Source organism: Lissotriton helveticus, chromosome 7 (assembly GCF_964261635.1).
Source record: "Lissotriton helveticus chromosome 7, aLisHel1.1, whole genome shotgun sequence".
Taxonomy (NCBI): Eukaryota; Metazoa; Chordata; class Amphibia; order Caudata; family Salamandridae; genus Lissotriton; species Lissotriton helveticus.
This window is the reverse complement of record NC_136068.1, coordinates 1,079,634,988-1,079,656,357: the sequence shown is the minus strand read 5'-3', so window position 1 is coordinate 1,079,656,357 and position 21,370 is coordinate 1,079,634,988. Positions and strand designations below refer to the sequence as shown.

General features: G+C 51.5%; 1 protein-coding gene across 2 annotated transcripts in view; it reads right to left on the bottom strand.

Moving 5' to 3' along the window:
* RNF213 (ring finger protein 213) overlaps positions 1-21,370 on the bottom strand; it is a 2,973,532-nt gene that overhangs the window by 20,457 nt on the left and 2,931,705 nt on the right. For both annotated transcript variants that reach the window (XM_078654076.1, XM_078654077.1), the window contains exon 65: positions 11,844-12,022. In XM_078654076.1, the coding sequence (XP_078510202.1) occupies positions 11,844-12,022 (179 nt within the window). The remainder of the gene's footprint in view (positions 1-11,843; positions 12,023-21,370) is intronic.

Here is a 21,370-nt window from a genome sequence, read left to right as displayed (position 1 = left end):
GTTGCAAGTAAAATATTGGCAACTTTACAGACTGATTGAGATGAAAGGCAGAAATAATTTTAGGAAGGAATTTTGGATTTGTTCTGAGAACCACTTTGTTATGATGGAGTTATAAAAATGGTTCTTGAATAGTAAGTGCCTGTAGCTCATTGACTCTTTTAAGAGAAGTAATGGCTTCTAGGAAAGCGACTTTCCATGTGAAAAATTGCAATTCGCTTTTGTGCAGAAGTTCAAATGGAGGACCCATTAGTCTTGAGAGAACGATGTTTAAGTTCCACACAGGAGTCCTTCCATAAAGGCTTTGATGGCAGGAACTCTGAATAGTGACAGATATTGTCGGTTTTGTAAATAGGCTGCTATAGCAGCATGGTGTAACCTAATGGTTGTGTATGCTAGATTAGACCTTTGGAGATGTAGCAGTTACCCTATGATGTGTTGGATTGACACATCTAAGGGATGATGTTGTTGTTGTTGTAGTATATGACAAATCTTTTCCACTTGGCTGCATAGCAAGCTCTAGTGGTGGGGCGTCTAGCTTCTCTGATAACATTCGTACAGTCAGGGGGAAGGTTAAAGTAGCCAAACTCTAAGACCTCAGGAGCCAGATCGCTAGATTGAGCTGTGCTAGGCCCGGGTGCCAGATCTCTCCATGGCTCTGGGTTAAAAGGCATGGGGAGAGGTGTAGTTTTTGGTGCGGGACTACAGACAGTTCCAGTAATGTTGTGTACCAAGATTGTCTGGCCCATGTTGGAGCAACTAGGATGAGTCAGTGAGTGTTGCTGCAGTTTGCGCACCACCAGTGGAATTAGTGGGAGAGGCGGAAAAGCGTACGCAAATTTGCCTGACCAACTCATCCATATTACATTGCCTTTGGACAATGGGTGTGGATATCTGGCGGCGAAGTTTGGGCATTTGGTGTTTTGGTGTGTGGCGAAGAGATCTCTGGCTTCCCCCACAACTGGAAAAATGGTTGAAGAACTTGCGGATGAAGTTCCCATTCGTGAATCTGTTGCGTCTGACGACTTAACAGATCTGCTATGTTGTTTTGGACTCCTGGAACATGTTGGGCTAGGAGAAAAATGTTCTGAGGAACAGCCCATCTCCATATGCTTTGTGCTAGTTGAGAGAGCTGTATCGAGTGTGTCCCGCCTTGTTGCACAAGTTACTACTTGTGTAACGATATATCTGTAAGAGACATTAGTTAGTATTAGATTCCTTACCTTAGAATATCCCCAGGCGTCAGACTGGATCCGGAAATTTTTGCGTAGCAGTACCCTTGCGCGTCGGTAGGCGTCGTCTGCGGCTCCGCGTCCGTCGTAGGCGCCGTGATGACGTCGGAGTACTTAGACGCCGCCTCCGCGTGCTGACGTCAGTTCTTAGACACAGCTTTTCCGCGCCAGAAACGCAGAGCCATGTTAAAAACCAACACTGGTGCCATTGAAACTAGGGCCCTGAAAGGGGATAACCCTAACCCTAGATATAGGTTCGCAGAACGGGGAGGATGGGTGGGTCGGTAAGGAATCTAATACTAACTAATGTCTCTTACAGATATATCGTTACACAAGTAGTAACTTGTGCATCTGAAAGAGACACGTTAGTATTAGATTCCTTACCTTAGAATAGATACCCCAGCAATACCAACCCCGGTGGTGGGTCTGCGAACCAATAATCACACCAGAAAGTCCTGGAGGACGGAACGGCCAAAGAAGCCATCCCTCCGGACTTGGCTGTCCAGCCAGTAGTGTCTTGCAAACGTGTGCAGCGATGCCCACGTAGCTGCCTGACAGATGTCTTGTAAGGGCACTCCCGTGCCCAGGGCAGTGGTAGTCGCCGTGGCTCGGGTAGAATGAGCCCGCAATCCAGCAGGGGGCTCCTTTCTAGCCAAGGAGTAGCATGCCTGGATACACAAGATGATCCACCGGGAAATGGTCCTCTTGTGCACCGCTTTCCCCTTCTTAGCGCCCACGTAACCAACAAAGAGTTGGTCATCCACCCGGAACTGGCATGTGAGGTTCAAATAAAATGAGAGCGCACGTTTTGGGTCCAGACGGTGGAGCCGCTCTTCCTCTTTAGAGGGATGCGGTGGCGGAAAGAAGGTAGGCAAGGTGATAGACTTCCCGATGTGGAAGGCCGTGACAACCTTGGGCAGGAAAGAAGGTTTGGTACGCAGCCCCACTTTGTCCGGATGGACAGAAAGGAAAGGTGGAGTACAAGAAAGGGCCTGGAGCTCACTCACTCTCCTGGCAGAGGTAGTAGTAACCAGGAAAGCAGTCTTCAAAGTCAGAAGGCGAAGAGGACAGTTGTGAAGTGGCTCAAAGGGAGCGCACATCAGAAACGTAAGAACCAGGTTCAAGTCCCACTGAGGCATCACAAACGGAACAGGAGGAAACGTGTCTGTGATGCCCTTAAGAATTCTGTTTACAATAGGGGACTTGAACAAAGAAGGTTGATCAGGTAGCCTGAGAAAGGCTAAAAGGGCAGAAAGGTGATAGTGCCCAGAGCAGAGCCCTGCTGGGCAAGAGCAAGAAGGAAGAGAAGAACCTCAGAAAGAGGGGCAGCAAGAGGATCCACAGCCTTTGCTGTGCACCATGCCACAAATCTGTTCCACCTGCAGGCGTATACTGACTTTGTGGAGGGACGCCTGGCTGCCAGAATGACGTTACAGACTTCAGGAGGCAAGTCAAATGGCCTCAACTGTCGCCGCTCAATCTCCAAGCATGGAGGTGGAGACTGGACAGGTTCGGGTGGAGGACTGTCCCCTGCTGCTGCGACAGAAGGTCCTCCTGAAGAGGCAGACGAACCGGGGGATCGACTGACATACTGAGTAGCGCTGGATACCAGTACCGTCTCGCCCAGTTCGGAGCCACAAGGATGACTTGGACCCGGTCGCGCTTGATCTTCTTCAGCACTCTGAGCAGAAGTGGTATAGGCGGAAAGGCGTACAACAGACCGCAACTCCACTCGCGACGAAAAGCGTCTCCGAGCGAGTGCCGCCTTGGAAATTCCAACGTGCAGAACTGATGACATTGCGCGTTCTCTTCGGTGGCCAATAGATCTAACCAAGGCTCTCCCCATCGCTGAAAGAGGCCTTGCGCCACGTCCAAGTTCAGACGCCATTCGTGATCCATCATGCACCGACGGCTGAGCTCGTCCGCCCTGGCGTTCAGAGAACCCGCCAGGTGTTGAGCCACCAGGGTCACGCCCTGGCGTTCCAGCCACTGCCAGAGGTGCAGAGCCTCCTGGCATAGGGTCCACGACCCCACCCCGCCCTGTTTGTTGCAGTACCACATGGCGGTGGTGTTGTCCGTGAACACCTGCACTACACTCCCCCGGACAGAGGGGAGGAATGCCTTCAGTGCTAGACGAATCGCCCGTAACTCCAACAGGTTGATGTGGAGCCGGGCCTCCGCCGGAGACCAGAGGCCTCTGATATCCGCCTCTCCCATGTGGCCTCCCCAGCCCTGGAGGGACGCGTCCGTCACAACTACGTGCTCCGGTTGGGGAAGGGAGAGGGATCTGCCGCTGACCCAATCGCGGTCCGTGAGCCACCACTGCAGCTGTCTCGCAGTGCCCTCCGAGATCAGGACGTGGTCGGACAGATTGCCCTGATGCTGGGCCCACTGAAACTTCAGGTCCCACTGCAGAGCCCGCATCTGCCACCTGGCGTGATGCACCAGAAGGATGCATGAGGCCATCAGCCCCAGAAGCCGCAGCGTCAACCTGACCGAGACCCGGGATAACGGCTGAAAGATGGGAATCAGAGCCTGAATATCCCGGACCCGCTGTTCGGGTGGATAAACCCGAAACTGCGCCGAATCCAGAACCGCTCCGATGAAGAGGAGCTTCTGAGAGGGGCACAGGTGTGACTTTGGCACATTGATGGAGAACCCCAGCTGGTGCAGGAGGTCGGCCATAGTCAGGAAGTGGCTGACGACTGACTGGGGCGAGCCCGCCTTCAACAACCAGTCGTCGAGGTAGGGGAAGACTGAAACCCCTAACCTGCGCAGATGAGCTGCGACCACCGCCATCACCTTTGTGAACACCCGTGAGGCGCTGGTAAGGCCGAAGGGGAGCACGGTAAACTGAAAGTGCTCGTGGCCAACCGTGAACCGCAGGTAGTGCCTGTGGGCCGGCAGGACGGGGATGTGGAAATAAGCGTCCTGCAAGTCCAACGCTACCATCCAGTCTCCTGGGTCCAGGGCAGCTAGGACCTGAGCCAGTGTCAGCATCTTGAACTTCTCCTTCTGGAGGAAGCCGTTGACGTTCCGTAGATCCAAGATAGGGCGTAGGCCCCCTTTGCCCTTCTTGGGTACCAGAAAGTAGTGGGAGTAGCAACCACACCCTACTTCTGGCCCAGGAACGCGCTCGATGGCCCCCTTGGCCAAGAGGGCCGTAACTTCCTCCTGCAGAAGTCGCAAATGATCCCCCGATACACGGTGGTTCTGCGGTGGCATGGCTAGAGGAGTCGCCTCGAAGGGGAGGGAGTAGCCCCTTCGGACGATTTGCAGCACCCACCTGTCCGAAGTGACAGTGCGCCAGTGGAGGCGGTGATGGCAAACCCTGCCCCCCACTGGCGTCACATGGGCCTGAAAGCACGGACTAGGAGGGTTTTGAGGCGGATGCTGCGGGGGAAGGTGTGGACTGACCTCGCCGTTGACCCCTACCGCCCGGACGGCGGTTACCACGGCCGCCACAGCGTTGGGTATTGCCCTGCGGAGCGTGGCTAGCGGCACGTGTGGGGGCACCCCTTCCGTGGCCATGAAAGGAGTGATAAGCAGCCGATTGCTAGCGCGGGGCCAGGAGGCCCAACGACTTGGCCGTAGCCCTGGAGTCCTTAAAGCGCTCGAGAGCATGGTATGCTTTGTCGCCAAAGAGGCGACGGCCATCGAACGGCATGTCCATGAGTGTGTTCTGGACATCTGCCGAAAAGTTGGCGGACCTCAGCCAGGCGTGGCGTATGACCGCCACCGTCGTTGCCATCGCTCTGCCTAGCGAGTCGGTGGTATCCAGCCCACACCTAATGGAATACTTGGCTGCGTCCCGGCCCTCCACAAGGGCTTGGCCGAGTTTGGCCCGTACCTCCAACGGACACGCTGGCAGCACATCCGCGACCGTATCCCACAGGGAGTGGGTGTTACGGCCCAAGAGGCATGCGGTGTTGGAAGACTGCAGACCCAGACTAAGGGATGAGAATATCTTCTTTCCATACTGCTCATACCTCTTGGATTCCCTGTCCGGTGGGGAGGACGGGAATGCGGTCTGGGAATTAGAGGCCTGGATGACCAGGCTCTCGGGGGTGGGGTGGGTGGACAGGAAACATGGGTCGCCCGGGGCTGGGCGGTGGCGTCTGGCCACGTTCCTATCTACGGGCGAACCCGTAGCGGGCTTGGACCAAGTGCCCTGAAGAACGTCGGTCAAGGCCTCATTAAAGGGCAGCAGAGGCTCGGCCGAGCTTGACTGCGGTTTAAGGACCTCAGTGAGGAGATTAGTCCTCACGGCCGCGACGGGGAGCTCAAGGCCCAAGGCCTTGGCAGCCCTCATCAGCACCACACTATAGGTTGCCCCCTCCTCCGAAGCCACGGTAGGAGGGGGGACAAAACCAGTGTCTGGAGAGGTGTCCAGGCCACTGGCCTCCCCAAGGTCTCCTGTCCAGTCCTCTTGAGACTGACACTCTCTGGTCAGAGGGTCCTCAGACCCCTCCCAGTCCTCTTCATCACCCATCTCCTGAAACTCAGGGTTCTCAACTAATGGGGACTGTTCATAAAAGTGAAATTCACCAAACGACGTCTGGAGCGGTGCCCATCGGGGCCGTCCCGACGGCTGAACAGGAACGAAGGTAGGACCGGGGACAGCGCCGCCCGAGGACGGCCCCGGAGGCGACACCTGAGGGTCCGACGCCGGGGAGGTCGTAAGATCCACCGGCGACGAACCAGATCCCGAAGGAGGTCCAGCGGCATCCTGCGGCGCCGGGCCCGAAGGCGCCGGAACAACTGAACCCCTCGGCGCCGGCGGCGTCGGGGTAGTGGGGACCTGCGGCGCCAGGCCCGAAGGCGTCGGCGAAGCACCCGACGGCGTCGGGGCCGGATCCGCCGAGCCGCTAGGGGCCTCAGACGGGTCTGCTGGGCCTAGAGGCGCCGCGGAGCCCGTCGGAGGAGAGAGTTTCCTCATGGCCATGAGGAAGCGCTCGATCTCCTCCTGCGACGCGTTCAGCCCAGGAACCGGAGGGTGTGGAGCTGCACGCGGCGCCCGCTACTCCGACGGAGCCGCGTGGGTGGTGTCACCCGAACCCCCGGCCGCATTGCGCGAGCGTCGGGGGGAGTCCGAAGAGCGATGACGCCGCTTGGACTTCTTGTGCCTCTTACCTGACGACGACTTCGACCCGGAGGAGTGCGGCCTACTCTCGGAGCTGTGGTGGCTCCGAGCCCGCGACCTGTCCCTTGACCTCCCATGGGATCGGGACCTCTCACGGCGCGAGACCGACTGCCGGAGTTCGAGGCGCCTGCGGGACCGCTCCCGCCTGGCTTTCGAAGAGGGGGCCCGGCAGTCGGAGCAGGCCTTGTCGTCGTGGTCGACGCCCAAACAAGATAAACACACGCGGTGAGGATCCGTGACCGACAGTGCTTGAAGCCGGGCATCCCTACGGCACCGCTCGGAGTCGAGAGACTTCGAGAACAATCAAACCAACGGTCAAAAAAGTTAGTCAAAAATTGACTAGGGTTACTGCTTTTTCCAGATCTGCGCTTGCTGGCGCGGAAAAAAGAAGAACTGACGTCAGCACGCGGAGGCAGCATCTAAGTACTCCGACGACTTCATCACGGCGCCCATGACGGACGCGGAGCCGCAGGCGACGCCTACCGACGCGCAAGGGTACTGCTACGCAAAAGCTTCCGGATCCAGTCTGACGCCTGGGGATATTCTAAGGTAAGGAATCTAATACTAACGTGTCTCTTTCAGATATGCGTGGTACGGCCTTTTTTTCATGCCATGTATGATGGTGACATGATGTATGTCAGAGTCTGGCAGATCAATTTATACCCACTGATCAGGGAATTTACAAGATTTGGTAGCATTTCAGGATCAGATCAACTGGACAAAGTATATTTTGTTTCCCTTAACAAATGTAACAATAAAAATCTCCCCTAAATTCTCGTTTGAATGGGTAGAAGGCCCTGTGAAGTATCTAGGGGGATGTTGATGATCTCTGGAGGGACAACTATGGGTGCTTGATGACATGGCAAGATGATCATGTGGAGAGCTGGCATGGTCTCTCGCTCTCTTTGACAAGGAGGCTGACAATTGCCAAGAAGGTGCTTTTCCCTAAATTCCTTTATTTATAAATCTGCCGCTACCCATGCCGCTCTATTTCAAACACCATCTCTGATTACATCGGTTATCCCTTGCATGGGCTGGTGGTCAACCCTGGAGAGCCTGGGAGATATTTACTCTCCCTTTCGAACATGGGAAACAGGATGCCCCTGATATGGACCTCTACTATTACAGTGTTCAGGCACAATTGCGCCCTACTGGCTGTTTCAAGCCCATACCGATCCTGAGCATGAAAATGCTGCACCGCGCAGTCTACAGATGGTTTTTTCCCAGAACCCGGGTGCAGAATGATAAAGTGGTGGGCACAGTATGGGCTTGGAGGGAGCTAATGTGGAGGGTACAAATGAATAATTTGTGTGCCCCTTCAGTGCTGCTCATTGAGCACCCCCTGTTTCCCATTACCTTGGATGCAGGCACCGTCACTAGACTACACAACATGCAGCTAACTGCCATGGGATCCTTATACCCGGATGACCAGTTTGTGTCTCCACAGCTGGTACTTCAGGGTCACGTCACCATTTTTCTGGACATTTTACGTATGACCAGTTTGTGTCTCCACAGCTGGTACTTCAGGGTCACGTCACCATTTTTCTGGACATTTTAAGTACTATCAGTTGAGGGCGGCAGATCAGGTGACCCACAGATCATTCCCGGAGGCACAGCTTACAGGTTCTTGAAATGTCCATCACAGCCACCTTGCCTCGTGAACTTATTACGTGACTATACACCAGAATGCAGTGGAGTGTGCTGGTGTGGGAGTGCGCCTGCTGGCCACGTAGCTTTGAATGCACATCTGACCCCTCCCCTCACTGATGACCAATGGCGATATTGTTGCCCTCAGGTGTGTGCGTTGTCCCCTGAATACCGGCTGCGTCTTATCCATTTCAAGTATCTGCATAGGCTAGATCGCACGCCGGAGAGACTACATAAAGCTGAACCAATTGAAGATGTGCGCTTCATGCAATGTGCAGCTCCCTGCTCTGGCTTCTTACAACTCGTGTGAGATTGCGATTTTGGGACGCAGTATTTGAAGCGCTTAAGACTACTGTGGGAAGCATGCTGGAGCATTCTCCGAGAGTTAAGCTAATAGGATATGTGAAGGATGCGTCGTCAGATAAACGCAGACTGACTGCAATACTACTTTTGCTGCCTATCCGCCGGGGGGGGGGGGGGGGGGGGGGGGAGGAGATGGGAATAGTGTCAGATGTCAGGCCTGGCAGACTGGCTCAAAGATGATGCATTTTGCCAGGAGTAATTGAATTGATGCTGGCATGCGCCCGCCCCAAAGACATGTGGTTCCCCTAGAGGCGTATTTATGGGCCCAAAAAGACTTGAAGAAGGCTGCTACTTCTGGCTGTGTGGTGGACCTTGCTCGGGATGTGGAGCAGGTCCACGGAGAGTGGCTGTTGGGGCCAGATGAGGTGAGAGAGTGAGTGTTAAACGGCAATCTAGATTGCGTTGTTGGACTGCCATTGTTGCCATAATAACTTTAGCTTGCGGAGTACTTCCCTCTCCCCCTTACTTCTCTACCCCTTGCTTTTTGTTGACGCACAGTGCTAAATGACACAATACAAACTCTTTGCACTCGCAAACATGTAACCTTGAACCGCTATTGTTGTACACTGTGCTGTCATCTCTTGTTTGAAAATCAATAAAAAAAAATTTTAAACAGTGTCTTAAATAGACGAACCCAATGCCCCTAGCTATAGGCTGTAGTGGGCAGAAGCATAATGTGAATGACACGATGGACGAAGAGAGGTGGCTGAAAGCCCATATATGTAAGTATACTATACAAATTTTAGTAAAATCTAATGGTCTTGGCTAAAGCCAAACAAGAAGAAGGCAACAGACTCACCCACTATTATCTTGCCAGCCAACTCCGCTACATGGTTGAACATAACAGGACCCGCACCCAAAAACCAAGCCATGGCTGGGATTCATGCTTGGAAAGTACAATGGTTCCTCAAGAAACTCCACCCCGTTGCGACCATGATGGGACAAAGTGATGGTGTCAAGGGGGCTGCCCTCACCTATCTCTCTAATCACCCCTCTCAATGGGGATCTGGCTTTTCCACCTGCACACATAGGGACAGGCTATCAGCAATGGCAAATGTTGAACTGTAAGCAGGTGAGTGACTTATTTGACCTCTAAGGGGCGTTTGACTTCACACAGCTCCAAGAGATCATTACGGTCTCCCAGACAATAAAGTTAGGCGTTATGTTGCAGTGAGGCACTGAGTTACACAGCTTACCAAGACTGACGATAAGCACGCACTTTCCGACATCTACACGCTCTTGAACTCCCCTACCGAAAACAAAAAAATCCCAAGCACAAAAAACGTGGGAGACCGAATTAGGCTGTTCTTTTATGCCTGAGGAGTGGATTGATGTCTTCCACATGGTGTGCACCTCATTAGCGATATGGGAAAATAACCCTTACTGAAAATGGCTTCTTACTGGTATCTCACCCCAGACAGTTTGGTGAGAAGCAAGGTTTGTGCCACGGGCAGTAGCGGCGCATGTAGGGAGTTCCGTGGGGCGGTAAGGCGGGGCGGGGATAGTAAACACCAGAATATGGATAATCAGAGGTAAGTAAACAATTAAATAAAACGAATTTAATTGTGCGCGCTGCATCGCATTTTGCGCGCACAATGACATTTTGCGATGCAGCGCGCACAACGAAATTAGTTTTATTTATTTAATTGTTTACTTACCTCCGAACATCCTTATGCCGGTGTTTACTACCCCGAACCTTGCCCCTCCCCGCCCTCCTTACCGCCCCACGGAACTCCCTCTACGGGCCGCTACTGTCCATGGGTCTGTGCTGGCGCCACTGTGGGCAGTGGTGCACCCTTACCCACATTCTCTGGCATTGCCCCAAACTACAGTGGGACTGGGAGAAGGCCCTCTGAGACACAGACAACATCTTCTCAAATGAGATTTCCTGCTTTTCAAACTACATATTGCTGGTCTTCCCAACCCTCTTGCATATCCACTGAAATCCTCTAGAGGCAAGGCGATTACCCTCGCTCTTCAGGCAGCATGCCAAGCATTTCTAGTGAACTGGGGTAATGATGTAGTGTGAATACACTTGCACTGGCATCGTCAATTTTAGAACGTGCTGGCCATGAAAAACATCACTGCATTGGTGGAAGGAACATTGCCCTAATTTGTTAGAATGTGGGGCCCGTGCTTTCAGTTTCTGGCTAGTGACTTTTGGGAACTTGTGTGACCCAAGTACCTCCGAGTGCTTAGTTTGACTAGTAAGGTACTCCATGGGCAGTGAGGACTACATCGCTCATCTCGATACTTGCGCTCTCAGCGGCCCTCTCCATTGCTTTCTAGAGCGGACTAGTACTACCACTCCCGATGCCCACCCCCCTTCCCGCCTTGGTTGTAGGTGAGTGTATGTCATACCTCTCAAACTTAACAGATTTGAACCAAAAAGAGGGCAAAAGGGGGAAGCAAATGCCCTGTGGCTAGTCAAGGCATTCTGTACAGGAGCTGAGCATTAAGCTTGTCAGGCAAGGCCAGGGTCGGAATGGGACAGAAAATACACGCAAGCGACAAAATAAAGTGGCCCCCATTAGTGAACTAATTACTAAAAAAAAAAAGCCTGTGTGTGCAAACTGGGGCAGTTTTGAATTTGTAAGGGTACACTGTATGAGTGTATATATATATATATATATATATATATATATATATATATATATATATATATATAGAGAGAGAGAGAGAGAGAGAGAGTGTATATATATGTATATATATATATATATATATATAGAGAGAGAGAGAGAGAGAGAGAGAGAAACAGAGAGAGAGAGAGAGAGAGAGAGAGAGAAAGAGAAAGAGAGGGAGAGAAAGAAAGAGAGAGAGATAAAGAGAGAGAAAGAGAGAAAGAGAGAAAGAGAGAGAGAGAGAGAGAGCAGCAGCAGACAAACAAGCCAATGAACAACCACAACAAATAACGACCTACACAGTGATCTATGAGACCGGCCCTTCAACAAGAGCAACACTGGCCAAGAGCTTCTGAGAACAAGGTTTGCAAGCCAAAGATAGTGGGAAATCTGCTGAGGGGGTGATTAAGTGACTGGATTTAGAGACTATGAATACTTACAAGTATGCTTTTTCTATTATGAAGGTACACTACTTCACAATTTTCTTAGTTAATTTCAAAATTAAACATTTAGAAATGCCCACCATGAACTCAGCCTGTGTTTTCGATGTTCGGTGCTTCATGAGCAATTTTTGTTAGTGACTTGTGTTAAATTCATTACAGGGACGAGCATCTCCCACGTTGTAGTTAAAATGTATTGAGTAATACAAGACCGTGTGGGGTGGTGGAAAGGGGTACCTGGGACCATTTACACACCAATAATAAAGATGTACAACAAAACAGCAGAATCAACATGAACAGAAACAACAACCCTTGGCAGCAGTGTGTGGGTTCCTGGTAGTCGCTATTTATAGCCACAGCAGAACAGATTAGGATTTTACATACAGGGCACACATTATACCTCCAGGAGGGCTTAAATTCATCCATCGTGCGGATGCGCTTCAGTTTCAACACAATCATTTCGTGCAGCTCGAGCAGAAAGATGTCAAGATTGGCCTGGGCTAAGAACATATTCAGCTGCCGGATATCCTCCTGAATCAAAGCATCTTTATACTTAGTAGGCACTTCTGCAAACGGATCCTGCATGTTAACAAAAAACACAGGTAAAGTGAGGCGCTCCATTAGTAATCATGCTTTTGAGTCAGAACATTACAAGAATCCTCGTAAATAATGTCTCGCTCACATCTTGCTTTAAGCTCGTTGTGGAGTATAAAACTAAGACAAAGTTAATTACCTGAAACTAAAGATCTACAACATTGGTATTTTTCGGACTGTCACGTGCAATCATTTTTCTGCATCATCAGACAGACTATATGATAGTTTGTGTTTAAACAGCCATTTTCATATACACTGATTACTTTAGCCCTATGCTATGTATGGAATATCATCTTCATTTTGTGACCACATTTTAGTCAATAAAGTGGAGAGAAACAAAACTGAATTGCCCTCAGAGGCTCCACCAGTCAGATGTTCATGAAGACTCAATCATTTAGACCTTATGAAATGTGCAGAAGCAAGTCTCATGTGAACCTATGAAAGATACCAGCGCAGGAAATCTATGGTTACAAGTCTTTTTGATTCCTCTGGATCTTGAAATCTATGTGTGCAATGACCTTTCAGCCACTGAGGATGCCTACTGGAAGAAACTAAGAAGGACTACATGTTGGGATATATTGAAAGATTAAGGGGTATGGATCTACACTCACTCCTGATAAAACACCTTTTCCTTTTAACGTAGCACTCATGGTTCAGTCATAGAAAAAGCTTGAAGCTTGCTGATCCACTGGGACATAGGGAAAGGCAGTAACAATGAGTTCTTTCAAGTGAGATGCTGAATGAATATCCCAACGTAAGGAACCTGGGGGTAATATTCGACTCCAAACTTACGTTTAAGGCGCAAATAAATAAACTTGCCTTCTCTGTATAGTACACACTAAAACTGATTAGGAAACTGCTGCCATATATCCCTCCTGACACCTGCAAAACTCTGGTAACCTTGCTGGCTCTATCAAAAATAGATTATGGGAATGCACTGTATGTAGGGCTGCAAAAACAGCTACTATTAAAATAACAGCGGCTCCAGAATGCAGCAGCCAGGCTGGTACTGGATATTCCCAGGTTTGAACCAGTGGCCCATAAAATGAGAAGTCTCCACTGGCTCCCCGTAGAAAAAATAATTCAATTCAAGTCAGCGTGCCTGGCTTACAAAACATTGCATGGATCAGGCCCTCACTTTCTGAAAAGAAACTTAATACATTATAAACCTCCTAGGACTCTAAGGTCAAGTTGTGCCAAGCTTCTCAAAACTCCCAGATTTAAACAACTAAGATGGGGGTGGGGGGGAGAGGGTTCCTACTGAATACAGCAAAAACCTGGAACAAGTTACCTGTGGAACTAAAAAACAGCCCTTCACTGTTGTCTTTTCGTAAGAATCTGAAGACCTAGCTTTTTTCAGCATAGTCCTGTTTGGCTGTCCCACGGCTCTTTCCACTTCTGCAGCATAGTCATTTAGCGCCAAGACGCCCTCGGGCAATCGAGCGCTCTATAAATCCAATAATCAAATCAAATCAAATCACTAATGGGTTGCAAAGGAGCTTTTCTAAAAGCTGGTAGGATGGTGTTCAGTTCCCAAAGATAAAAAAATCAAGAATGATTCAGTTGGGAAAGTAACAAAAAGAATTTTAGCAACAAATTATTTGGTAAAGGGTCCAAGAACCCCCCTGAACAGATTGTGCAGTGACTTACAAGATCAAACCCCTTAATCAAAACACTATATTTAGGAATATTAAGACAACAACTTTATATATTGGTGTTTCACATCGGGAGATTGGCGCAGTGCTCATGAATAACAAGTTACTTACCTTTGGTAACGCCTTATCTGGCAGAGACTTTATTTAGCCACAGATTCCTTACCTTAGAATTTTCCCAAGGTGTCAGAATGGATCCGGAAACTTTTGAGCAGTACCTCTGCACACCAGTAGGTGACTATGATTGGCTCTGCATCGGCTGTAAATGTAAATGTAAATGTATGTGTCTTGTAAAGCGCACTGCTGCCCTGAGGGGTCGTGGCGCTGTAGACCGCTGGGGAACCCGTCCTGGCTATCCCTGTGAGATGGTCCCTACTGGGTATCTCCAAGGTGAAACCAGGCATCCCCGGCGAATGTGGGGGGCCGTTGTTGAGATGAGGCAAGCTAATGCCCAGAGTTGCCGAGTGTGATCCCTGGTTAGCGTAGGCCCCGAGGCGAGAATTATCAAGTCCGCGGACCAAGGTCCACGACCCTGCCGCGCCGGGAATTGAACCCTGGTCCCGGGCCGTTCTCTGCTTCCGGGTCTGCCGCCTCTAACCAGTGAGCCACACCACTCCACTGTGATGTGCACATTGCCTATATAGGCACCACACTAGCGCTAATATCAGTTTCTTTTTGTGGTCTTTTCCCACCAGATGCGCAGAACCACGAAGGATGCTTATGTACTGCTGTGCAAAAAAATATTGATCGACAAAATGCAGAACAATGTCATACATTCACCCCAGTACAGAGATTTGACGCTGAATCCATAGTTTTTTTTCGGGGGGGGGGGAGATAGTTAAAGTGAGCTAAATTATTATGATGGATGAAACCTAAATCGGTTGACTGGGAGTATGTGTTTGATTTGCTCAAGCGCTCCGTGCATCATCCCCTTTGGTACTGCTTTATTCAACCTAAGTTGGCAGGGTATGCCCAGACGTGGGTCCCTTGCTCACTTTGTCACTGGGGGGTGGTGGAGTGAGCTAAAGAATGATGATGGATTAAACCCAGATCGGTTGACTGGGGATGAGTGTTTAATTTGCTCAAGCGCTCAGTCCATCAATCTCTTTGGTATTGCTTTGTTCGCCCTAAGTTGGCAGGGTATGCCCAGATGTGGGTCCCTTCCTCACTTTGCCACTGGATTCAAGCTAGCCTGGAAGATGACTGCTGATTAGTCAGAAACCGGTCCCAGGATGCTTGTTTCCAGTCCAGGAAAGACATGGCTTGGCAGTTCGGGCTGGACTGTTCCCATGAGGCACAGGGTCAGACTGATATGCATATGGCCATGTCTGAACTGGGGTGGTGGAGTGAGCTAAAGAATGATGATGGATTAAACCCAGATCGGTTGACTGGGGGTGAGTGTTTGATTTGCTCAAGCGCTCCGTCCATCATCCCCTTTGGTATTGCTATGTGTTGGTGTGCAGCACTTTAACCCCAGAATGGTGACCCTATGGAGATATCCATGCGCATCGTCGGAAGGATGGAATGGTTGTTACAGAATCTGTGGCTAGATAACGTATCTACCAGATAAAGAGTTACTGGAGTTAAGTAACTTCTTCATTTGATAGAGACTTCCAGCTGAAGATTCCTTCCCTTAGAATAGAAACCCAAGCAATATCTCCCTGGAGATGGGTCTGCAAACAGATTAGAACAAAAAGTCTGATAGTACTGAACGTGCAAAGTGCTCATCATGACAGACCTGACTGTCCAGGAGGTAGTGCTTAGTAAACATGTGCAGAGATGCCCATGTTGCTGCCTGGCAGATGTCCAGGACAGGGATTCCGCGAGCTAACACAGTGGTCGCAGCTCTGGCTCTCATGGAATGAGCTCGCAAGCCCTCAGGAGGTTGCTTCCAGGCCAATGCATAGCAGATTTTAATGAGGAGCACATCGTGGGATGGTTCTTTTCCGCTTGGCCTTTCCTTTCTTCAAACAACCATACCCAATGAAGAGGTGATCGTCCACTCAAAACTCTCTGGAACGATCAATGTACAACTTCTTTTGATGGGTGAGGGGGAGCAAAGAAGGAAGATAGGCTGATATTTTGACCCCCATGAAAAGGTGTCACTACTTTCGGGAGAAAGGATGCACAGGTTCTCAGAAGCAGTTTGCATAGGTAGACTGTTAAGTAGGAAGTGTGCACAGAAAGTACTTGCAGTTCGGTGACCATCCTCCCCGATGCTATGGCCACCAGAATTTGTTTTTGATTGTGAGTAAACAGTTATACTGAGGCTCGAAGAGCATACACATTATAAAGGTCAAGACCAGACTGAGGTCCCATTGGGGCATAATGAATGGTTTTGGAGGGAATAGGTTTTGAAGTTCCTTTAGGAAACGAGTCATGGGTGACTTGAACAAAGAAGGTTGGTCCAGTAACTTCAAGATAGCCGAAATGTCTGATAGAGAACTTCTTACAGTGCCCAGCCCTCCGGGGTGGAGGTGAAAAGCGGTCAACTGTTGCTGCTCAGTTCCAAGCATGAAAGTGGAGAATGAGCAGGTTCGGTGCAGCAGCCTGCCTGGCTGTTGCGACAGAAGATCCTCTTGAAAGGGCAGCCTGATCGGAGGACTGATGGTTATGCTCAGGAGCTTGGGATACCAAACTGTCTATGCCCAATCCAGATACACAAGCATGATTTTGGCCTGGCCATTCCAGATCTTCTTGAAAACTCTGGGCAGATGTGGTATCAGCAGAAAGACGTATAGGAGGCCTGAGCTACACTTGAGACAAAAAGCGTTCCTAAGCAAAAGCTACTGTGGAAACTATAGATTGAAGACCTGCAGAAATTGCACGTCCTCAGCAGTGAGAAACATCTAACCAAGGTTCTCCCCCATCTTGGAAGAGACTTTGCACCACCTCCAGAAAAAGATGCTAATCCTGATGCACAAGTTACTACTTGTGTAACGATATAACTGTAAGAGACATTAGTTAGTGATAGATTCCTTACCTTAGAATATCCCCAGGCGTCAGACTGGATCCGGAAATTTTTTGCGTAGCAATACCCCTGCGCGCCGGCAGGCGTCGTCCGTCGGCGGCGCCATTAGCGCCGGAATGACGTCGTCGGAGTACTTAGACGCCGCCCATGCGCGCTGATGTCAGTTCTGATACACAGCTTTTCCGCGCCAGATACGCAGAGCCATGATAGAACCAACACTGGTGCCATGAAACTAGGGCCCTAAAAGGGGATGACCTTAACCCTAGATATCGGTTCGCAGAACGGGGAGGATGGGTGGGTCGGTAAGGAATCTATCACTAACTAATGCCTCTTACAGATATATCGTTACACAAGTAGTAACTTGTGCATCTGAAAGAGACACGTTAGTGATAGATTCCTTACCTTAGAATAGATACCCCAGCAATACCAACCCTGGTGGTGGGTCTGCGAACCAATAATCACACCAGAAAGTCCTGGAGGACGGAACGGCCAAAGAAGCCATCCCTCCGGACTTGGCTGTCCAGGCAGTAGTGTCGTGCAAACGTGTGCAGCGAGGCCCACGTAGCTGCCTGGCAAATGTCCTGCAAGGGCACTCCTCGGCCCAGGGCAGTGGTAGTCGCCGTGGCCCGAGTGGAATGAGCCCGCAATCCAACAGGGGGCTCCTTCTTAGCCAAGGAATAACAAGCCTGGATACACAAGATGATCCACCGAGAGATGGTCCTTTCCCTTCTTAGCGCCCACGTAACCAACAAAGAGTTGATCATCCACCCGGAACTGGCGTGTGCGAACCAGATAGTAAGAGAGCGCACGTTTTGGGTCCAGACGGTGGAGCCTCTCTTCCTCTTTCGAAGGATGCGGAAAGATGGTGGGTAATGTAATGGACTGCCCGATGTGGAAGGCCGTGACAACCTTGGGCAGGAAAGAAGGTCTTGTCCGCAACACAACCTTGTCCAGATGAACAGAGAGGAAAGGAGGTGTGGAAGAAAGAGCCTGGAGCTCACTCACTCTCCTGGCAGAGGTGATGGCAACCAGGAAAGCAGTCTTCAGAGTAAGAAGACGGAGAGGACAGTTATGGTGCGGCTCAAAGGGAGCACACATTAGGTAAGTAAGAACAAGGTTCAAGTCCCACTGGACATGAGTCCCTTGCTCACTGCTCCATCAGGATTCAAGCAAGCCGGGCCGACGAGGCTGAAATGCCAGAAACCGGTCCCCGGTAGCTTGTCTCCTTTCTGGTGAAGAATTGGCTTGGTAGTTTGGTCTGCCCTGTTCCCATTATGCACTGGGCCAGGGACAGGCTAATTTGCATATAGCCAGGTTCTGAGCTGGGATGGGGCAGTGAGCTAAATAAGGGTGATGGATCAAGCCCTGATCTTTGGACTGGGTAAGAGTGGTCTGCTTAATTCAGACACTCTGTTCATCACCACCCACTTTTCTGAATCAAGTCCCACTGGGGCATCACAAAAGGAACAGGAGGGAACATGTGTGTGATGCCCTTCAAAAACCTATTTGCAACTGGGGACTTGAACAAGGAAGGCTGATCAGGTAGCCGTAAGAAGGCGGAAAGGGCAGAAAGGTACCCCTGGCCCGAGTGGAATAGGCACACAGCCCCACAGGAGGCTCCTTTTTAGCCAGTGAATAACAAGCCTTGATGCACAAAACGACCCATCGAGAAATGGTCCGTTTGTCCCTCCTTAGCGCCCACATAACCAACAAAGAGTGGGTCATCCACCCGGAACTGGCGTGTGCAATCCAGATAGTATGAGCGCGCACGTTTTGGGTCCAGACGCTGGTGCCTCTCTTCCTCTTTCGAGGGATGCGGTGGCGGAAAGAAGGTGGGCAAGGTGATCGACTGCCCGATGTGCAAGGCTGTGACTACCTTGGGCAGGAAAGAGGGTCGCGTCCGCAACACAACTTTGTCCGGATGGACAGGAAGGAAAGAGCCTGGAGCTCACTCACTCTCCTGGCAGAGGTGATGGCAACCAGGAATGCAGTCTTAAGAGTGAGGAGACGAAGAGGACAGTTATGAAGTGGCTCGAAGGGAGCGCACATCAGATAAGTCAGAACAAGATTCAAGTCCCACTGAGGCATCACGAAAGGAACAGGGGGGAACATATGAGTGATGCCTTTTAAGAACCTATTAACAACCGGGGACTTGAAAAGAGAGGGCTGATCAGGGAGCCTTAAGCAGGCGGAAATGGCAGCGAGGTAGCCCTTAAGAGTGTCCAGAGCAGAGCCCTGCTGGGCAAGAGAAAGAAGAAAGAGGAGAACCTCAGAAAGGGGGGCAGAGAGTGGATCCACAGCCTTTGCTGTGCACCATGCCACAAATTTGTTCCACCTGCAGGCGTATACCGATTTTGTGGAGGGACGCCTGGCTGCCAGAATCACATTGCAGACTTCAGGAGGCAAGTCAAATGGCCTCAACTGCCGCCGCTCAACCTCCACGCATGAAGGTGGAGCCAGGACAGGTTTGGGTGGAGGACCGTCCCCTGCTGCTGCAACAGAAGGTCCTCCTGAAGAGACAGACGAATCGGGGGATCAACTGACATGCTGAGTAGCTCGGGATACAAGTATCTTCGTGCCCAGTCCGGAGCCAGAAGGATGACTTGGGCCCGGTCGCGCCTGATCTTCTTCAGCACTCTGGGCAGAAGTGGTATAAGCGGAAAGGCGTAAAATAGACCGCAGCACCACTCGCGACGAAAAGCGTCTCCGAGTGAGTGCCGCCTTGGAAATTCCAACACGCAGAACTGATGACATTGCACGTTCTCTTCGGTGGTGAATAGATCTAACCAAGGCTCTCCCCACTGCTGAAAGAGACCCTGCACCACGTCAGAGTTCAGACGCCATTCGTGATCCACCATGCATCGGCGACTGAGTTTGTCCGCCCTGGCGTTCAGAGAACCTGCCAGGTGTTGAACCACCAAGTTAATGCCTTGAGGTTCCAGCCATGTCCAGAGGCGCAGAGCCTCCTGACATAGGGTCCACAACCCCACCCTGCCCTGTTTGTTGCAATACCACATGGTGGTGGTGTTGTCAGTGAATACCTGCACCACACTTTCCCGGACAGAGGGAAGGAATGCCTTCAGTGCAAGCCGGATCGCCCGCAGTTCGAGAAGGTGGATATGGAGCCGGGACTCCCACGGAGACCAGAGGCCTCTGATCTCCACCTCTCCCATGTGGCCTCCCCATCCCAGGAGTGATGCATCAGTCGCCACTGTGCGCTCTGGTTGGGGGAAGGGAGAGGGACCTGCCACTGACCCAATGCGATTTGTGAGCCACCACTGCAACTGTCGTGCATCACCCTCCAAGATCTGAACGTGATCGGACAGGTTGCCCTGATGCTGTGCCCACTGGAACTTCAGGTCCCACTGCAGGGCCCGCATATGCCATCTGGCATATGTCACCAGCAGGATGCAGGATGCCATCAGACCCAGAAGCCGGAGGGTCAGCCTGACTGAAACCCAGGATAGAGGCTGAATGAGCGGAATCAAAGCCTGAAAATCCCGGACCGGCTGCTCGGGAGGATAAAGCTGAAACAGCGTTGAGTCCAGAACCGCTCCGATGAAGGGGAGAGTCTGAGAGGGATTCGGGGGCCACTTCGGCACATTGAAGGAGAACCCCAGCAAATGCAAGAGGTCGGCCGTAGTCCACCAAATCTTGCTCGGATTCACACTGCGGGCAAGGGGGTCCTCGGACCCGTCCCAGTCTTCGTCCAGCTTCGGCGTAGAGGGAGCCGGTCGCAGCGGCAGAGCCGGAGAAGGGACAAACGGTGTTGGGAACGGTGCCGAAAATGGCGCCAAGCAGGAGCCGCATCCCAATTTGTATACCAGGCCGAACAAAATGGTCCGGGAGCCGAGGGCAGGGCGGCTCGTCGTGGCACCGGGGCCGGAGCCAGCGGCGCAGGATCCTGTGGCACCGGGGCCGGTGGCAGAGTCGCCGGGCCAGCAGGATCTAGACAGGGCACCGCAGGGCCCTAAGGCGCGCCGGCGGGAGCCTGGGCCTGTAAAGGCGGTCCAAGGCAGCAAGAAACTCTTGCATCTGTTCAGAAGTCGCCGAACAGATGGGTATAGTGGGTAGGCCGCGGGACTCCCCGGCTCCAGAGGAATTGCAGGGGCAGAGCCCCTTGTCCGCCTCCGGGGAGCGACTGGGGGACGTCGGAGAGCGAACCCGCTTCTTTAGCGAACACGCTTCTTTGAATTCTTTTTATGGTGTCGCTTACTGGAATCTGCGAAGACTTAGAGCCCGAGGAGTGACGGTTCCGGTCCCGCGAGTGGTCTCATGAACGGCCCCTATACCCGGAGCGGCGGTGAGAGGAATGCCGGACCTCCAGCAACTTCCGGCACTGCTCCTGCAAGGCCTTTGTGGCCGCTGGCTCAACAGTCTCGACAGTCCTGGGAGTCATGATCGGTCTCCAGGCAGTAGAGGCACACATCGCGGGAGGTCCGCCACCGACATGTTACGGCGGCACGACCCACAAGACCTAAATACGGACATCCCTACGTGCACCAGGAGACAAGAGGAGGAGATAAAAAGTCTACAAAGAGTAGTCAAAAAATTACTGAGGTACGTGCTCAATCCGGAAAAAGAAAGAACTGACGTCAGCACACATGAGTGGCGCCTAAGTACCCTCTGTGATGTCGTCTCGGTGCTGACGATGCCAGTGACGGACGCAGAGCCGCAGAACGCCACCTACAGACGTGCAGGGGTACTGCT